Below are 17,000 nucleotides of genomic sequence, written 5' to 3' on the forward strand. Positions count from 1 at the left end.
ACCTGGCTGGGAGGATGGTAAAACCAAGGAAAGATCCACAGTCACCCCACCCCACCGGAAGACACATCCAGGACACCCACAGAGCTCTGGGCCTCTCTGGGAGATGAGGCAGACAGAGTCTGGGTGGGGATGATATTTGTTTGACAAGGGATTGTGTTCCTTTTAAAAAAAATTAAAATAATCTTTTAGTTTTTATTATAAAAACAATAGCTGGGAGCTGTGGTGCATGCCTGTCATCCCAACAATTTGGGAGGCTGAGACAAGAGGATTGCCTGTTTGAGGCCAGCCTGGACAGTTTAGCAAGACTCTGTCTCAAAATTAAAAACAAAAGGGCTGGGGGAATAGTTCTCTGGTAGAATGCCCTGGGTTCAATCTCCAGTGCCAAAAGAAAAAAAATTTACACATGTTCCACTTAGGCAACTTGGAAAATACAGAAAAGCATAAAGAAATGAAAGCCACACATAATCCCACCACCTGGAGAAAACCATAGGTAAGAGTCTATTGTATTTCTTTCCAGCCCTTTTCTAGGGATAACAATCTCTCTCCATCTGTACCTATAGCATTACTTTTTCTGATTATAAAAGCAATACATACTCAAGATAAAAATTTCAAATAACAGGAAAAAAGAATAAAATGAAAATTCCCCCAATTCCACTATTGTGAAATGACTATTCTTGCTATGGGGCACATTCCTTTAGGTCTTTTTGATGTAACTGAGCTCATACAGTCTATGTACTTCTATTTATTGTTCACTTACTATTTTGTCATGTTTATTTCCCATGTTAGTAAGTAGATATCTGCATAATCACTGTGTGAATGGACCCTAATTTATTCTTTCAATTTTCAGGAGAGACAGGTTTGGGCAAGTCCACCCTCATGGATACCCTATTCAATACCAAGTTTGAGGGGGAGCCAGCCACCCACACGCAGCCTGGTGTCCAGCTCCGGTCCAATACCTACGACCTCCAAGAGAGCAACGTGGGGCTGAAGCTCACAATTGTTAGCACAGTAGGCTTTGGGGACCAGATCAACAAGGAAGACAGGTAAGGAAGGCAGTGAGTGGGGTGGGAAGGTTGGTGGGGGTGAGGCACAAGGAGGAACTTTCCATGGGCGTCTTGGAGAAAGCATACATGCTGGGGCCCAGCCTCTTTCAGAATGGAGTGGGCAGATGGCAGGCTCCTCACAAGCATTGCCCCTGCCCACGGTCCTTATCTATAGTAACTGTTCCACTCCATATGCTTTGCCAAAGGAAGAATGTTTTCCCAGTGTATGGGGTGGAGGTCTTGATGCCATTTAGCAAACATTTATGGAGCTACTACCTTGTGCCAGGTACTGCTGTGCTCTGACAATCTGAAAAGGAATAACTTTGTCTCTGCCCTTGAGGTGCACATGGGCAAGACCAGTTTTAAGCAAATAATTTCCATGCAGAATGGTATGTTCTGTAAAGGACAGGGTACAGAGAGGTAAAGGACAAGTTTCAGTGAGACCACAAAGGTGAGAACAGTTCCATGTGGGAAGGTCAGGCAACAGAGCATGTGCTCCCTCTTCTGTCTCTTGAAGGAGAAACTGCTTTGCCAGACAAGCAAGGATTGGGGGAGAAGGGCATTCCAGGCCGAGGTAACTTTGTGCAAAGGTAAAGTGTTGCAGAGGATTCTTATATATTCTAGGGAACTGCAGCTTGCTCTGTTTGGCTAGACAGAGGCAAAGTAACTGTGAAGCTGATGAAGCTTAAGCTTCAGAGCCCTCACATCACAGGCCCCTTCCAAGGCCCTGTGACTAATTTTTACTCATAGGGTTGTATTATTATTCTTGGAGGGCCCTTTAAATTGTGTAAACATAGGGCCCTTCAAACTCTGGTCTGCCCTTGGGCTACCAGTTTGGAATGAACTAGAGAAAAATAGGGGAAATGAGCCTGAAGAAGAAAGAGGGTACCAGATCCCAAAGGGAGTTATAGAAAGTACAAATGTGGTGCCATAGAAAGATTTTTTAAAGTATATTTTTATTTGTAGATGTACACAATACCTTTTATTTATTTTTATGTGGGGCTGAGGATTGAACCCAGTACTTCACATGTGCTAAGCAAGCGCTCTGCCACTGAGCTACAGCCACAGCCCCTGTTGCAAGCTTTTAAGAAGTAGATTGAGCTGGGTGTGGTGGCACACACTAGTAATCCTAGTGGCTCAGAAGGATCATGAGTTCAAAGTCAGCCTTAGCAACAGCAAGGAGCTAAGCAACTCAGTGAGACCCTGTCTCTAAATAAAATACAAAATAGGGCTGGGGATGTGGCTCAGTGGTCCAGTGGTTAAGTGCCCCTGGGTTTAATCCCCAGTACCAAAAAAAAAAAGAGAGAGAGAGAAGTAGAATGATGTAGTCTGATTGGCCTTTGAAACAAGTCCCTTGGGATAATATGAAGAAATATTAGGGGATTGTTGTACCAATGAGTTTGAGGCAAAGGGGAAATAGTTGCTGAGGTAGGGAACAGGAGAAAGATTTGATAAACATTGAATAGGTAAAATTAAAGGAACTTGATAGAACTTTGATGTGGGGTTGTGAAGGGAAAAAGAAGAATTTAGAATGAGGCCTGAATTTCTGGCTTTGGAGACTAGATAAATGGTGGTGGTATTCATAAGATAGAGAAGATTAGAGAGCCAGGTTTTAAGATAATTAGCTATAAATTCAGTTTAGACATGTTCAGTTTGACCTTTCTGTGGAATATCCAGATACATTATAGCCTTCAGTGTTAAGCAGTATACAGAGTTGGAGGTCCAAAGAGAGTCTAGGCTGGAAATATAGATTTGGCTTATCAGGGTGTATGTGTTACGTTCCAACAGTGGACATGTGTAAGATTGCCCGGGAATCAGAGTGGAACTAGAAGGATGCTGGGCTAGGAGTTTCAGTTTTTACAGATTAAGGAAAAGACCCTGAAAGGGGGCAAAACAGGAGAGGTAGGAGGAGAGCTGGGTGAGAATGAATGATTCGAGAATGTGTGTGAGTGAGGGGTGGGGTGACACTTAGTGATGAGGGCTAGGGTCTGGTAGAGGGTGTGGGTTGGGCACCATCTGGTTTTAACCAGAAGTCATGTGGCTATCACATGTGCTCATCTCAGAAAATATAATTTATCATTTTGAGTAGTATCTGCTCATCTTTTGAGGATTCTCTTGCTTCTTAGGTGAACTGTATCTTAAATTCTCCTGTTTCTCCCTTAAAGCTACAACAGCCATACTCCTGTCCTTACACTGAATAAATAGACATAGCTTCTTAAAACTTGGAGTGAATTCTGTTTTGCATTTAAAATTCTAAAAGAAGGACACATCTGTTTTTTTTACAGGCTTGTTTATTGTGCTAATCTTCTTTGGTTGAGAATAAATTAGACCCAGAGGGAAAGGGGATATATTTGGGTCACAATCTTGAGTGCTTAATCTCAGGGCAGATTTTTCAGGAACTCCTTAATTAAACTCTTTCCTTCCTTCCTTCCTTCCTTCCTTCCTTCCTTCCTTCCTTCTTTTTTTTTTTTTTGGGAGGGGGTTAGGGATGCTCGGCTACTGAGCTACATACTCAGCCCATTTTATTTTTTAGGTCCTCATTAAGTTGCTGAGGCTAGCCTTAGATTTGCAATCCTCCTGCCTCAGCCTTCTGAGTTGCTGTGATTATAGTCATGCACAATGTCACCCAGCTCAATTAAATTTCTCACAGTTCTTTCAGTTACATGTGTACCTAACAGTGGACAATGCTTTAATAATGATGGCTTAAAAGGGCTGAATGGATACCGCCCCTTAGAGGCTAATATCCTTTCATTATATTTTTTAAAAAATTCTTATTTTCCCTGATTATAAATATGATACATACTCATAAAAATCAAACTAAACAAAATCAAATATGTAGAAATGAAAAGCTTCCCTGAATTTGGGGAAGCAGGGTGGAAAGAGTTACAGGGATTTGTAATAAAAAGCAGTGTTTTGTACATGCCGCCAGGGCCATTTTAGCACAGATATGTCAGTGCAGCTGCATTGAAACAGTGCATCAGAATGCCCTGCTTTATCCAGGTACATGCTTAAGATGGGAAGAGCAGCAACTAAGACTGGATCCTTGGAAAGCTACCATTTAAAGAATGCTGGAACCACACACAGTGGTGCACGCCTGTAATTCCAGCTACTCTGGAGGTTGAGGCAGGAAGATCCCAAGTCTGAATTGTGGCAATTTGGCAAGACCCTATCTCCAAATAAAAGAATCAGTGGTAGAGAGCCCCTGGGTTTAATCCCCAGTACCCCCCCACCCCCAAAATGGTGGAGACTGCGAAGATAGGCTGAAGATGGGGTACCTAGGAACTTACTAGGCTTTGTGTCAGACAGACCTGGGTTCAAATCCCCTATTGTCATATTACCCAAGGACCTGGAGCAAGGTACTTAAATTTATAGTCTCAGTTTTCAAATCACCTGTAAAGTGGGGATGATGATGATAATAATCCTTACCTTAGAGGGCTATGATGAAGCATGCTTGACACGTATGGCATAAAAAAATACTTAAACAGTGCCTGACTCTGAGTAACTACCTAAGAACACAGGTATTGTTAAGATCATGATTTTTTTTGGTAGTACTGGGGATTGATTCCAGAGGTGCTTTACTACTAAGCTACATCCTCAGCCCTTTTTAAAATTTATTTATTTTATAATTTTTTTTTTAGAGAGAGAGAGAGAGAGAGAGAGAGAGAGAGAGAGAGAGAATTTTTTAATATTTATTTTTTTAGTTTTCAGCGGACACATCTTTGTATGTGGTGCTGAGGATCGAACCCAGGCCACACGCATGCCAGGCGATCGCGCTACCGCTTGAGCCACATTCCTAGCCCCCCTTTTTATTTTTCATTTGGAGATAAGGTCTTCCTAAGTTGCTGAAGCTGGCTTCAAACTTGTGATCCTCCTCTCAGCCTCCCAAGTTGCTGGGATTATAGGTGTGCGCTACTGTGCTCAGTTCTGACCATGATTTTTATTGATAGAGGAATGGAGGGGGGTATTATGTAGCATATGGGAGAGAATTATTAACCAGGAAAATAAGAACCAAAGAGTTTTCTTATTTTGATAATATGAAAATTTTGGCAATATGAAGGTCATTAGTACATGTAGCAGTAATCATTCCAGGGGAATTGTAGGTATAAGCTAGATTTCCATGATTGCTGAGTGAAAGTGAAGTAAGGATATGAAGACATCAGGATAGCAAAAAGAAGAATAGAACAAAAAATTGAGTCCAAGATCAGATCCATATTTACATGGAAATTTAGTATATGTAAGTAAGCAGGCAAAGAATGGACTATTCAAAAAAATGATGCTGGGAAAACAGGCCATCTGTTTAGAAAAAAACAAAATGGGACCCTCTCACACAAACACTACCCACAAAAATAGATTCCTGTTGGACTAAAAACAAATTCTAAAAATGTAGGGAGAAAAAAAAGTAAGGAAAAAGTGTCAGAGAATATTTTTATAACTTTGAGGGTAGAGAATCTTTTCCAGGCATGATACAAAACCCAAAAGTCATAGAAGAAAAGACAAATGTAAATTCATTTAAAAAATACTTTTCATTATTTTTTAATTATTATTATTTTTTTAGTACTGGGGATTGAGCCCAGGGACTTTTAAACACTGAGCCCCATCCTCAGTTCTTTTTATTTTTATTTTGAGACAAGGTCTCACTAAGTTGCTTAGGGCCTTGCTACCTGAGGCTGATCTGAGTTCCTTCTGCCTCAGCCTCCTGAGCTGCTGGGATTATACTCAGGGAATCACACATGCTAGGCAAGTGCTTTACCAGTGAAACACATCCCCAGCCTAGTACTTTTATATATCATAAATAAAATTAAAAACAAGCTAGAGATGGGGAAAAATATTTGCAACCCACATAATAACACAAATATTTTTTCTAAAATGTAAAAGGAACTTCTACAATTCAATGAGAAACAAACTATTAATTGACAAAGGGAAATACAAATGACCAATCAACATGTAAAATGATGCTCATTCAATTTCCCCAGTGATTTAGGGAAATGCAAAATAAAACAATGACTTTTTTTATCCATCAGATTTGCAAAAATAAAAGATGGCATAACATTCCCTAACAAAAAGTATTTCATTCATGTTTGTGGGAGTGTAAATTGATGCAGAATTTTTGGAGGGAAAATTTGGCAGTATGTATTAAAATTAAAAATGTGAATAATTTATGACCCAACAGTTCCACTTTTAGGTGTACAGAAGAACAATTGCACATGTTCATTAGAAGCATACAAAAAGGATGTTCACTGCAGCATTGGTGACCAGGTTTAAAGAAAACTTAAAGATTATAATTTCCATCAATAGTGCAATTAAATGAACTATATAGTTCAGCCATATTATGGGATTGTCAACTTTTTTTGTAGTAGGGGTTGAACTCAGGGGCACTCAACCACAGAGCCACAACCTCAGCCTTATTTTGTAATTTATTTAGAGATAACATCTCTAGGAGTTGCTTAGCGCCTCCCCGTTGCTGAGTCTGGCTTTGAACTCGGGGATCCTCCTGCCTGAGACTCCCTAGTCTCTGGGATTATAGGCATGTATCACCACGCCCAACCAAACTATGAGATTGTATTTGGCAGTTTAAAAGAATGAGGTAGATCCTATGTACTCACATGGGTAGAGCTCCAGGTCAAACAACCCACACATCTCTTTTTTTTTTTTTTTTCAGGTACTGGGGATTGAACTCAGGGGCACTGGACCACTGAGCCACATCCCCAACCCTTTTTTGTAATTTATTATGAGACAGGGTCTCACTGAGTTGCTTAGGGCCTTGCTAAGTTGCTGAGGCTGGCTTTGAACTCACAATCATCCTGCCTCAGCCTCCCAAGCCTCTGGGATTACAGGCATGTGCCACTGCGCCCAGCTCTTTCTTTTTCTTTTTTTGTACCAGTGATTGAACCCAGATGTTCTTAACCACTGAGCCACATCCCTAGCCATTTTGATTTTTATTTGAGACAGGATCTTACTAAATTTCTTAGGGCCTTGCTAAGTTGCTGGGGCTGGTTTTGAACTCGTGATCCTCCTGGCTTAGCCTCCTGAGCTGCTGGGATTACAGTTGTGCACCACTGCACCTAGCTACATCTCTCTTTTTCTGTATTTAAATGCATAGAAAAGGTCTGGAAGGATAATCAACAGACTGAAAACAGTGATTACTCTGAGGCAGGGAGAACATATACATGTATCGCTTGCATAATTAAAAATAAATTAAAAAGAATGAAGTTTTCCAAAAGGAAGCAGATAAAGTGGGTGTAGACTGTTCATTTAAAAAGCTTGTCTGAGCTGGAAAAAAAGAGGAGATAAGGCAGTGTGTAGGAGACAGGGAGGTGAGGGGTGACTCCTGAGAGTGGAAGAGATGATGAGGGCTTAAGCAGGAACAGAAACTTTGAGGATTTGAGGGAAAACATCCACAAGACTTAGTAACCAAGTTGGTGTGGATGATCTAGTTCAGTTTATCAATTACTAAATGTTTGCTACCTGCCAGGTATACTATAAGGTGCCAGGTATACTGTAAGGTGCCAGAGATGGGAAGAAATAAGGCAGTCTGTAGTCAAGGAGCTTGAGGCCCAGTGGAAGGGATAAATATGCATAATGTGGTTTGTATAGTAACAAAGGAAATGTGGAAGGCGACTGTGGGAAGAGAAAGGGCAGCAACTGGTCAAGCCTGGTGGTGGGATTATTTGGTGTAGGTGGCTGGGAGGAGAGAACAGGTGATCAGGAAAGGCTGAGTTAAGTCTTAAAGTCTTGCAGGATGAGTACAGATAACCAACTGGCATACATTGGGTATTTGGTACATATTTGTTGAATGGATGAATGAAAGAAATATACATTGGTGGGGGAAAAAAAGAGAATACCAAAGAGAATACCAAAAGTATTAGCCGGGCGCACGCCTGTAATCTCAGTGGCCCAGGAGGCTGAGACAGGAGGATTGTGAGTTCAAAGCCAGCCTTAGTAATTTAGCAAGGCCCTAAGCAACTCAGTGAGACCCTGTCTCATAATAAAATACAAAATAGGGCTGGGGATGTGGCTCAGTGGTTGAGTGCCTCTGAGTTCAACACCTGGTACCAGAACAAACAAACAAAAAAACCCTAAAACAAAAATACTCCCCAAACTGAGAATATCCATTGACTGTGTTAACTAGCATGCTGCTGTGGATAGAAAACACTCTACAATGTCTTGAAGGGTGAATGAGACATTTCAAAAAAATTGAGTTGGTTTTTCTTTCAGGAAATTTCCACTAAATATTTATTAAGTACCTATTGTATGCCAGACAGACCCTGTGCTAGGTGCAGAAGACAAACTTGATGACATGGGGGAGGAATTGGAGAGGCTCTGGATAAATTGCAGATTCTGATCCTTTGGGTCTGGGTTGAGGCCCCGTGAGTCTACATTTCTAACCAGCTCTCCGTTGACGTGGGTTTTGCTAGCCCAAAGACCATGTTCTGAGTGGCAAAGGTATAGACAATTTTTTTTTGAATCATGGTATAGGAGTTTCATAAGGCCCAGTGGAGTCGGTCTGGAAGGAGCAGAACTCCAGGAAAAGGAGTCCAGTGCAGATAGCAGAATAGGGATGTATGTAGAGGAAAGAACAAAAGCGTGCAAGAGTGGGGAGAGGGTAAATTGGCTGTTGTCACTTTTGGCGCTGTTCCAGTAGATCAGACCATGTGGTCTCTTGGCTTTCGTGCCTAAGATGGTTGTGTCGGAGTACAGTGTCTGTGACCAGGCCATCAGGGGCGACTTTGGTAGTTGTGTCTGCAGAGGACATGGGCACAAGGGAGAAGGAAGAGATTAATATTCCATGTCTAGGAAATATGATAGGAAGATGGTAATGATTGAGGCCATGGGAATAAGTAAGACTACCCAGGGACATTGTGCATATAATAATATGTAGGAGGACAGCAGAAGATAAAATCTCAGGCCAAGAATTTAGCCAAGGCAAGTGAGAAAGAATAGTTATAGATGTAAGAAGAGGCAATGATATCAGTGAAGTTGAGGGACAGTATTTTAAGAAAAAACATTTAAGAAGGATCGATATTACCAAGAAAGAGACAGGAGGATTGTGAGTTCAAAGCCAGCCTTAGTAACTTAGCAAGCCCCTAAGCAACTCAGTGAGACCCTGTCTCTAAATAAAATACAAAATAGGGCAAGAAAGGTGACAATTGAAAAATATTGATGGGCTGGGGATGTGGCTCAAGCAGTAGCACACTCGCCTGGCATGTGGCCCGGGTTCGATCCTCAGCACCACATACAAACAAAGATGTTGTCTCTGCCAAAAACTAAAAAAAAAAAAAGAAAAAAAAACGAAAGAAAGAAAAGAAAGAAAAATATTGAGAGGTAACTTAAAAGGAGGAAAAGTTTGAGAGCTGGGTGTGGTGGCACACACCTGTAATCTCAGTGGCTCCGGAGGCTGAGGCAGGAGGATTTCAAGTTCAAAGCCAGCCTCAGCAACAGCAAGGCACTAAGCAACTCTGCGAGACCCTGTCTCAAAATAAAATACAAAAAAGGGCTAGGGATGTGGCTCAGTGGTTAAACACTCCTGGGTTCAATCCCTAGTTACCCTCCACCCAAAGAGGAGGAAAAGTTTGTTTTGGCTCATGGTTTCAGAAATTTCCATCTGTTAGTTTTGTTGCTTTGGGGCCTGTGGTGAGGCAGAACATCACAGCCCAAAGTGCATGGTGGAGAAAAGCTGATTACCTCATGGTGGCCAGGAAGCAAAGAGAGAGAGGAAGGGATTCCCAACATCCCCTTCAAGGGCACATTCCCATGACCTAACTTCCTTCCCCTAAGCCCCACTGCCTACTGGTTTCATTACGTCCCCAAAGTGTCACAGGCTGGCACTCATACCTTTAGCAAAAGGGCCTTTGGGGTCATTTAAGAATCAAAGAGCCAGGTGTGGTGGTGCATGCCTGTAATCCCAGCAGCTCTCAAGGAGGATATCAAGTTCAAAGCCAGCCTCAGCAAAAGGGAGGTTCTAAGCAACTCAGCGAGACCCTGGTCTCTATAAATAAAATACAAAATAGGGCTGGGGATGTGGCTCAGGGGTCGAGTGCCCTTGAGTTCAATCCTTGGTACCCCCCTCCAAAAAATAGAAAAAGAAAAAGATTCAAACCATAACAAATGGAATATTTAGGCAGACAACTGAAAAGATTTAAACAAATGGTAGTTCTATAGGTAGCCAATTTCAAAATAAACAATCCAGAAAGCTTTAGACTTATAAATCAACAATAACCACTTAGAAAGCATTATGGAACAGAAGACCCAATTCACAGAGAAAAAAATTCCTTACTATACCCTACCCACAAGATCATACATAATGTGGCTCCTGCCACCTTTCTTGGCTTTATCTCCTACTATTCTTTTCTGCTGTTGTCAGGTGAATTTCACATAACAAAATTAACGATTCAAGTGAACAATCCATTGCCATTTAATGCATTGACAACCATCATCACTATGTATTGTGCAGCCACCAGCTCTATCTAGTTCCAAAACCTTTTCCCACACCCTGAAAGGAAACTCATTAATCAGTAATTCCCCATCCCCATCTGCTTCAGCCCCTGCTAACTACTATTCGATTTCCTGTCTTTATGAAATTGACTAGTCTAGGTGCCTCATACAAGTGGAGTCTTACAGTATTTGTCCTTGTGTCTGATTATTTCATTTAGCATAATGTCTCTAAGGTTCATCCATGTGATAGCATTATTAGATTTTTTTGTATGGCTGATGATGACCTGTTATGTGAATAGTTATATGAGAGAGCCATGGAGAGATCCAGAAGAAGAGCATTCCAAGTAGAGGGAATAACAAATGTCATCTTTATAGCTCAAGTATCACATCCTCAGAGGAATCTTCCTTGGTCACTGTATTTATTTATTTATAAATATTTTTGGTTGTAGATGGATACAATACCTTTATTTTATTTATTATTTTAAAAATTTTTTTTAGTTGTTAATGGACTTTATTGTCTTTATTTTTATGTGGTGCTGGGGATAAAACCCAGTGCCTCACATGTGCTAGGTGAGCACGCTACCACTGAGCCACAACCCCAGCCCCACCTTTATTTTATTATACTTATTTTTTTTAATGCAGTGCTGAGGATCGAACCCAGTGCCTCACAATGTACTCTACTGCTGAGACACAACCCCAGCCCTGGTCACTGTATTTAAAATAGCCAAACCTCCAGTTGTTTTTTATTTCAATAACAGATTTTTGTATGTTCGTAGAGCATTTCACTATCTGAAATGAATAAGAAGTATTGTCTAGATCAGAGGCTTTTTTTGTACCCTTGGTCCTTTTAGTAATCTGGTATGGCCTTTGGGCTCATTCTCAAACTAACGATTTTAAATGCTTAAAGTATATCAGTTGTACTGAATAAACAGTTACCAAACTATATTGAAATGATGATTTAGTAATCCATGTGTTTCTTTATTAATTTCTGAAATAATATCTATATACAGCCTTATTGGTTATCAGAATTGAGGAGTTGTGATGAATATAAATGCTATCTTAAGGTACTTGCAACCACTGGAATAGGAATTATGAACAGTGATTTCTATTGGTTATGAAATCACAGATACTGCAAAATATTACTACAGATTGTTACCTACATTTAGTTAGACATTAGTGATAAGATGTATTTTCTTTTTTATATTTATTTATTTTTTTAGTTGTAGTTAGACACAATACCTTTATTTTATCTATTCATATGTGGTCCTGAGGATTGAACTGAGGACCCTGCACATGCTAGGTGAGTGCTCTACTGCTGAGCCACAACCCCAGCCCATAAAATGTATTTTTCTTCCTATCCAAGTTCATGGATCCTCTGAATTCTAGCCATAGACCCTTGGAGGCTGGGGGACCCCAGGTTAAGAACACATTTTTTTTTTTTTTTTTGGTACCAGGGATTGAACTCGGGAGCACTGAACCACTGAGCCACATCCTCAGCCCTATTTTGTATTTTATTTAGAGACAGGATCTCTCACTGAGTTGCTTAGGGTCTCACTTTTTGCTGAGGCTGGTTTTGAACTCATTATCCTCCTGCCTCAGCCTCCCCAGCCTCTGGGATCACAAGCATGAGCCACCACACCTGTTAGAACTCATGTTTTATAAGGGAAAATATGGAGAGTAGTGATGGGGAGAGGCAGAGTCTGTTGGAGCTGGGTTTTGTTGGAGGTGGAAGAGATCATAGATCAGGAAATAAAGAGCTAGAAGAAAGATGCGCTCTCTGTTGATCCATGAAACTTGAGTGTGGGACATGTAGAAATGTCCATTTGAGAAGGATATGAGAAAAGTGTCATCTTTGAAAGACTGTCAGCTACCACTTAGAGGAAGGAAGCAGTTGATGAGGAGTTTGCCTATGGGAATAAGGATTTTGTTAACCATGGCAATGAGCACAGGGAAGCGTGGGGCAGAGATGACCACCTTGGGAAGATGAGCCACTGGGGGTGGGTTTGAGGGAGTGCAGAGCAGTTGGTGGAATTCTTACTATATTCCAGGTAGCAGGCTAGACATTGAGGATGCAAAGATAATTAAGACAAAGATGAATCACCCATGTCAGATTCCTTTAAACCAAATCCTGGTGGTTGATTGGTTGGTTGGGCTGGTCTGATCCATGTACCTTTCCATAATCTGAGAGCCAGAAGCAATGGTTGTAAGATGGGCACAGGATATCACTAGAGATTCATGGGGGGAAAAGCTAAAAAAAAATCCTACTCTTTTTATTTCCTCTGTTTCCTTTTGTGAAGGAAAAGATGCTGTAAAAAGAAAGAAAGAATTTTAAAAAAAGGTTATATAATCGAGAAAAAGATGAAGCAGTGCCATGATCAGATAATTCAGACCAGCCAATCATCTAAAAATGAGATAAGCCTAGGGAATGCATCCTTCACCCTCACTTGAAAATCTCCTGGAATCTTCTAAAGATCTCTGCTGCCAAGAGATCCTTTGATGCTATTACCCTTCAGAATTGTGTTGGCTCAGAGGGATCAAAGGAAGAAAACAAAGACTATATTTTTAGATTTTTTTCTTTGCAGCTTCAGAGATACCCTGCACCTGTATCTCTTCTGTATTTGTAGCTCTCAGAATCTAGGATTCTGTGATTCTGTTTTAAACACTGTTTTCCCCTTCTCTACTAGGGGGCTCTTTCAAAAAGGCTTAGGCTAGAGGCTGCTGCAGGTGGGAGGCATTGGTTGGACCCAGCTCCTCCTCTGATCATGTTCCCTTCTGGCAATGGTATCTGCAAACTCCCTGCCCTGGGCCCAGGGAATGTACCTCTTCTTCCCTGAAGGGAAGCAGCCCCTCAGAGAAAGAGGCAGTGCCCAAACAGGGGAGTTGAGAAGATGGGCATGGCTGAAACTATGCTGACCTAAATAGAGCAGAAAGAGGCTATTGGGATGGCAGGGTTGGCCAGGGCAGGGCTTGGGGCAGGGAGAGAGGGAAGCTTCCAAGGAAGCTCGGGGCGGGGACCAATGGAGGGCTAACTATTGTTTAAGAACCCATGATGAGCCTGTAATCCCAGCTACTCTGGAAGCTGAGGATTGCAAGTTCGAGGCCAGCCTGAAAATTTTAACGAGACCCTGTCTCAAAATTTAAAAAGGAGCTGGGGATTCAGCTCAGTAGTAGAGCACTTGCCTAGCATGCACAATGCCCTGGGTTCAATCCTGAGTAGAGGAGGGGGATCTTGATGAGACATAGTGGTCACCTAGAGGTGCTGTGCATGGAGAATCAATGAGCTTGGCCATGCATAGACGGTGTGTGCATATTGGGGGGGGGTCTCTTTACTAAATTTTGTCTGAATACTTAGATTCGTGTGTGTGGTATTGAATCCAGGGCCTGGCACATGCTAGGCAAGTGCTCTACACTGAGCTACACCCCCAGCCCTGAATACTTAAATTTAAAAATCACAACTTTGGAGGAATTGAAAACTGGATCTGGGAGCTGAGTGGGGTATTCCATTTAACCTAGCAAAAATGAGCAAAAATCCCACAATGTTCTGACAGAATTTCCCAGCAGGGGATGGAGGAGAAGCCTTGTGGATTCAGCTCTCACAATAGGCACAGTGAGGGGAGACGCAGGAAGCAGACATGGGCCCAGCATGGAGGAAAAGCAACCCACTCACGGAATCCACCAGTGGGTTCCCATTGCCTCAGGACCATGGAAGAGAGAGGAAGTGTCCTGCAAGACCCTGCCCTTCATGAGGACACAGATGAGTTGAAAGAACAGAAATCCTTGTGAAGTAATGGCAAGCAATCCAGTACCATTGTTTTTTCTTTTTGCGTATGGGGATTGAACTCAGACGCACTTGACCACTGAGCCACATCCCCAGCCCTGTTTTGTATTTTATTTAGAGACAGCATCTCACTGAATTGCTTAGCACCTCATTGTTGCTGAGGCTGGTGTTGAACTGGTGATCCTCCTGCCTCAGCCTCCTGAGCTGCTGGGATTACAGACGTGCGCCACCGCACCTGGCAGTACCATGGTTTTATAAAGCTATTGGGTCACAGAAGGGGTTTCTAGTATAAATGGGGAAGTCTGTAGGACAGAGTTAGGCATTAAACTGAGCCCTGAGGTGTAGGATGGGAGGATTGGGATGAGGAGAGAGAAACAAACCTTCTAGAGTGAAGGCGTACAGGTGGGCATAAATTGAGCTTATGCAGGGACCAAGAAGGTGGCCAGGCTGACAGGATTGGATGCCCACTGAAGAGAGATGGAGAAATCCAACTAGATGAGGGAGAGTCAGATTACAGAGTTCTTTTACATTTCTAAAAGAGATAGTGTCTGTTTTAGTCAGCTTTTTTTGCTGCTGTGACTAAAAGATCTGACCAGAACAAATGTAGAGGAGGAAAAGTTTACAGAGGGTTTCAGAAGTCTCCATACAAGAGGGCTGGCTCCATTCCTCGGGGCTCTAGGTGAGGCAGAACATCATAGCAGAAGAGTGAGTGGAGGGAAGCGGCTCACGTGATGATCAGCAAGCAGAGGGAGAGAAAGACTCCACTCTCCAGATACAAAATATATACCCCATAGTCATGCCCCCAATGAACCTCTTCCTCCAGCCACACCCCACCTGCTTCCAGTTACCACTCAGTTGATCCCATTAGGGATTAATTCACTGATTAGGTTAAGGCTATAACCCAATCATTTCTCCTCCAAACCTTCTTGCATTATCTCACACATGAGCTTTTAGGGGACACCTCACATCCAAACCGTAACAGTGTAAAATCCAAGTTTTTGAAGGGGTCTAGCTATTTCCTTGTTCTCTCTAGCTACAAGCCTATCGTGGAATTCATTGATGCGCAGTTTGAGGCCTACCTGCAGGAGGAGCTGAAGATCCGAAGAGTGCTGCACACCTACCACGACTCCCGAATCCACGCCTGCTTGTACTTCATCGCCCCCACAGGTCATTCTCTGAAGTCTCTGGACCTAGTGACGATGAAGAAGCTGGACAGTAAGGTATGGAGGCAGGTGGAAGGACTCACTCATACCCATCTCTTTATGCAATAGATGCTGAATTCCAGGAGAGGTTTTATGGAATCATTATCCTCTCCCTTGTTCTCTGTTCCTCCATAAAATGATGTTACCGGCCTAACTCCTATGTCAAATGCTTTGTCATCCGGGTTCTCATCACCAGGGGCCAGTTTGTCCTGAGCTGTCTATCTGCCCTAATCCCTCTTGGAAATCAGGATCAATGCAAGGGAAATGGCTCTCCAGGTCCAGAGGCAAAGGCTTTGGCCATGAAACAGTGTTTTTTCATTGTCCCAGAATTAACCAGCTTATGTTTGAATTAAATATGTAAATTTGATTTGAAAGGTAATATTGTAATAGCAGACTTTTTATTTTCAGTGCTGGGCAATCAAACCCAGGGTGCATGCTAGGCAAGTATGTTACCACTGAGCTACATCTCAGCCCCCCCCCCCCCTTTTTATTTTGAGGCAGGTTCTTGCTACATTGCCGAGGCTGGTCTGGAACTTTTGATCTCTCTGCCTTAGCCTCCTGAGTTGCTGGTATTAGATATGTACCACCACGCCTGGCCTGTCGTCCCATTTCATAGAAGAGGCTCAGAGTTCAAGTGACTTACCTGTTGTCATATAGCTAGCTACTGGAAGAGTCTACATTTGAATCCAGATCTGTGGTACTGTTTTATATTGCCTTTGTGCCTAGAAAGATGGCCATGGCGGGGCTGGGGTTGTAGCTCAGTGGTAGAGTGCTTTGCTAGCATGTATGTGGCCCTGGGTTTGATTCCCAGCACCACATAAAACTAAATAAACAAAGGTATTGTGTCCATCTACAACTAAAAATATAGAAAGAAAGAAAGAAAGATGGCCATCCCCTTTTTTCTTATCTTTTCTTTTTCAGGCATTCATTTCTTTTTTCTTTTCTTTTTTATGGGGGGGGGAGGGCACCAGGGATTGAATTCAGGGGTGCTTAACCACTGAACCACATCCCCAGCCCATTTTTATATTTTATTTTGAGACAGGGTTTCACTAAGTTGCCTAGGGCTTTGCTAAGTTGCTGAAACTGGCTTTGAACTTGTGATCCTCCTGCCTGAGCCTCCTGAGCTGCTGGGATTACAGGTGTATGACACCACATCTGGCTTCAGGCATGCTAGGTTTTTTCCTAATATTTAGTGTGTGCCAGATACTATGATGAGTTTTTTATGTGTATTATTTTATCTTTCTGATAATCTAGCATGGTGGGTACTACTTATTCCCATTTTAGAAATGAGAAAACTGAGGCATAGAGGCAGCAAGTAGCTTGCTCAAAGTCAGACAACTTGTAATGGGATTTTGACCTCGCTCTCTGACTCTAAAGTATTTTATTTTACCAAAATCTAATTTACATATAGTCTTTTGGTAGCATATGTACTAAAAAAACTGAATTTCAGCTATAATCAGAATAGGAGCAATTTTTTTTTTCATTTTTCATAGCAATGAGCTCACTGCTCATGAATAATAGGCTGCTCTGGAAATGTCACCATGC

General features: G+C 42.0%; 1 protein-coding gene across 3 annotated transcripts in view; it reads left to right on the forward strand.

The window, feature by feature from the left end:
• Nucleotides 1-17,000, forward strand: part of Septin6 (septin 6) — a 72,251-nt gene that overhangs the window by 23,575 nt on the left and 31,676 nt on the right. For all 3 annotated transcript variants that reach the window (XM_026409072.2, XM_077793575.1, XM_026409071.2), the window contains exons 3-4: nucleotides 848-1,043; nucleotides 15,287-15,473. In XM_026409072.2, coding sequence (XP_026264857.1) covers nucleotides 848-1,043; nucleotides 15,287-15,473 — 383 coding nt within the window. The remainder of the gene's footprint in view (nucleotides 1-847; nucleotides 1,044-15,286; nucleotides 15,474-17,000) is intronic.

The sequence above is a fragment of the Urocitellus parryii genome, chromosome X (assembly GCF_045843805.1).
Source record: "Urocitellus parryii isolate mUroPar1 chromosome X, mUroPar1.hap1, whole genome shotgun sequence".
NCBI classification, from domain to species: domain Eukaryota; kingdom Metazoa; phylum Chordata; class Mammalia; order Rodentia; family Sciuridae; genus Urocitellus; species Urocitellus parryii.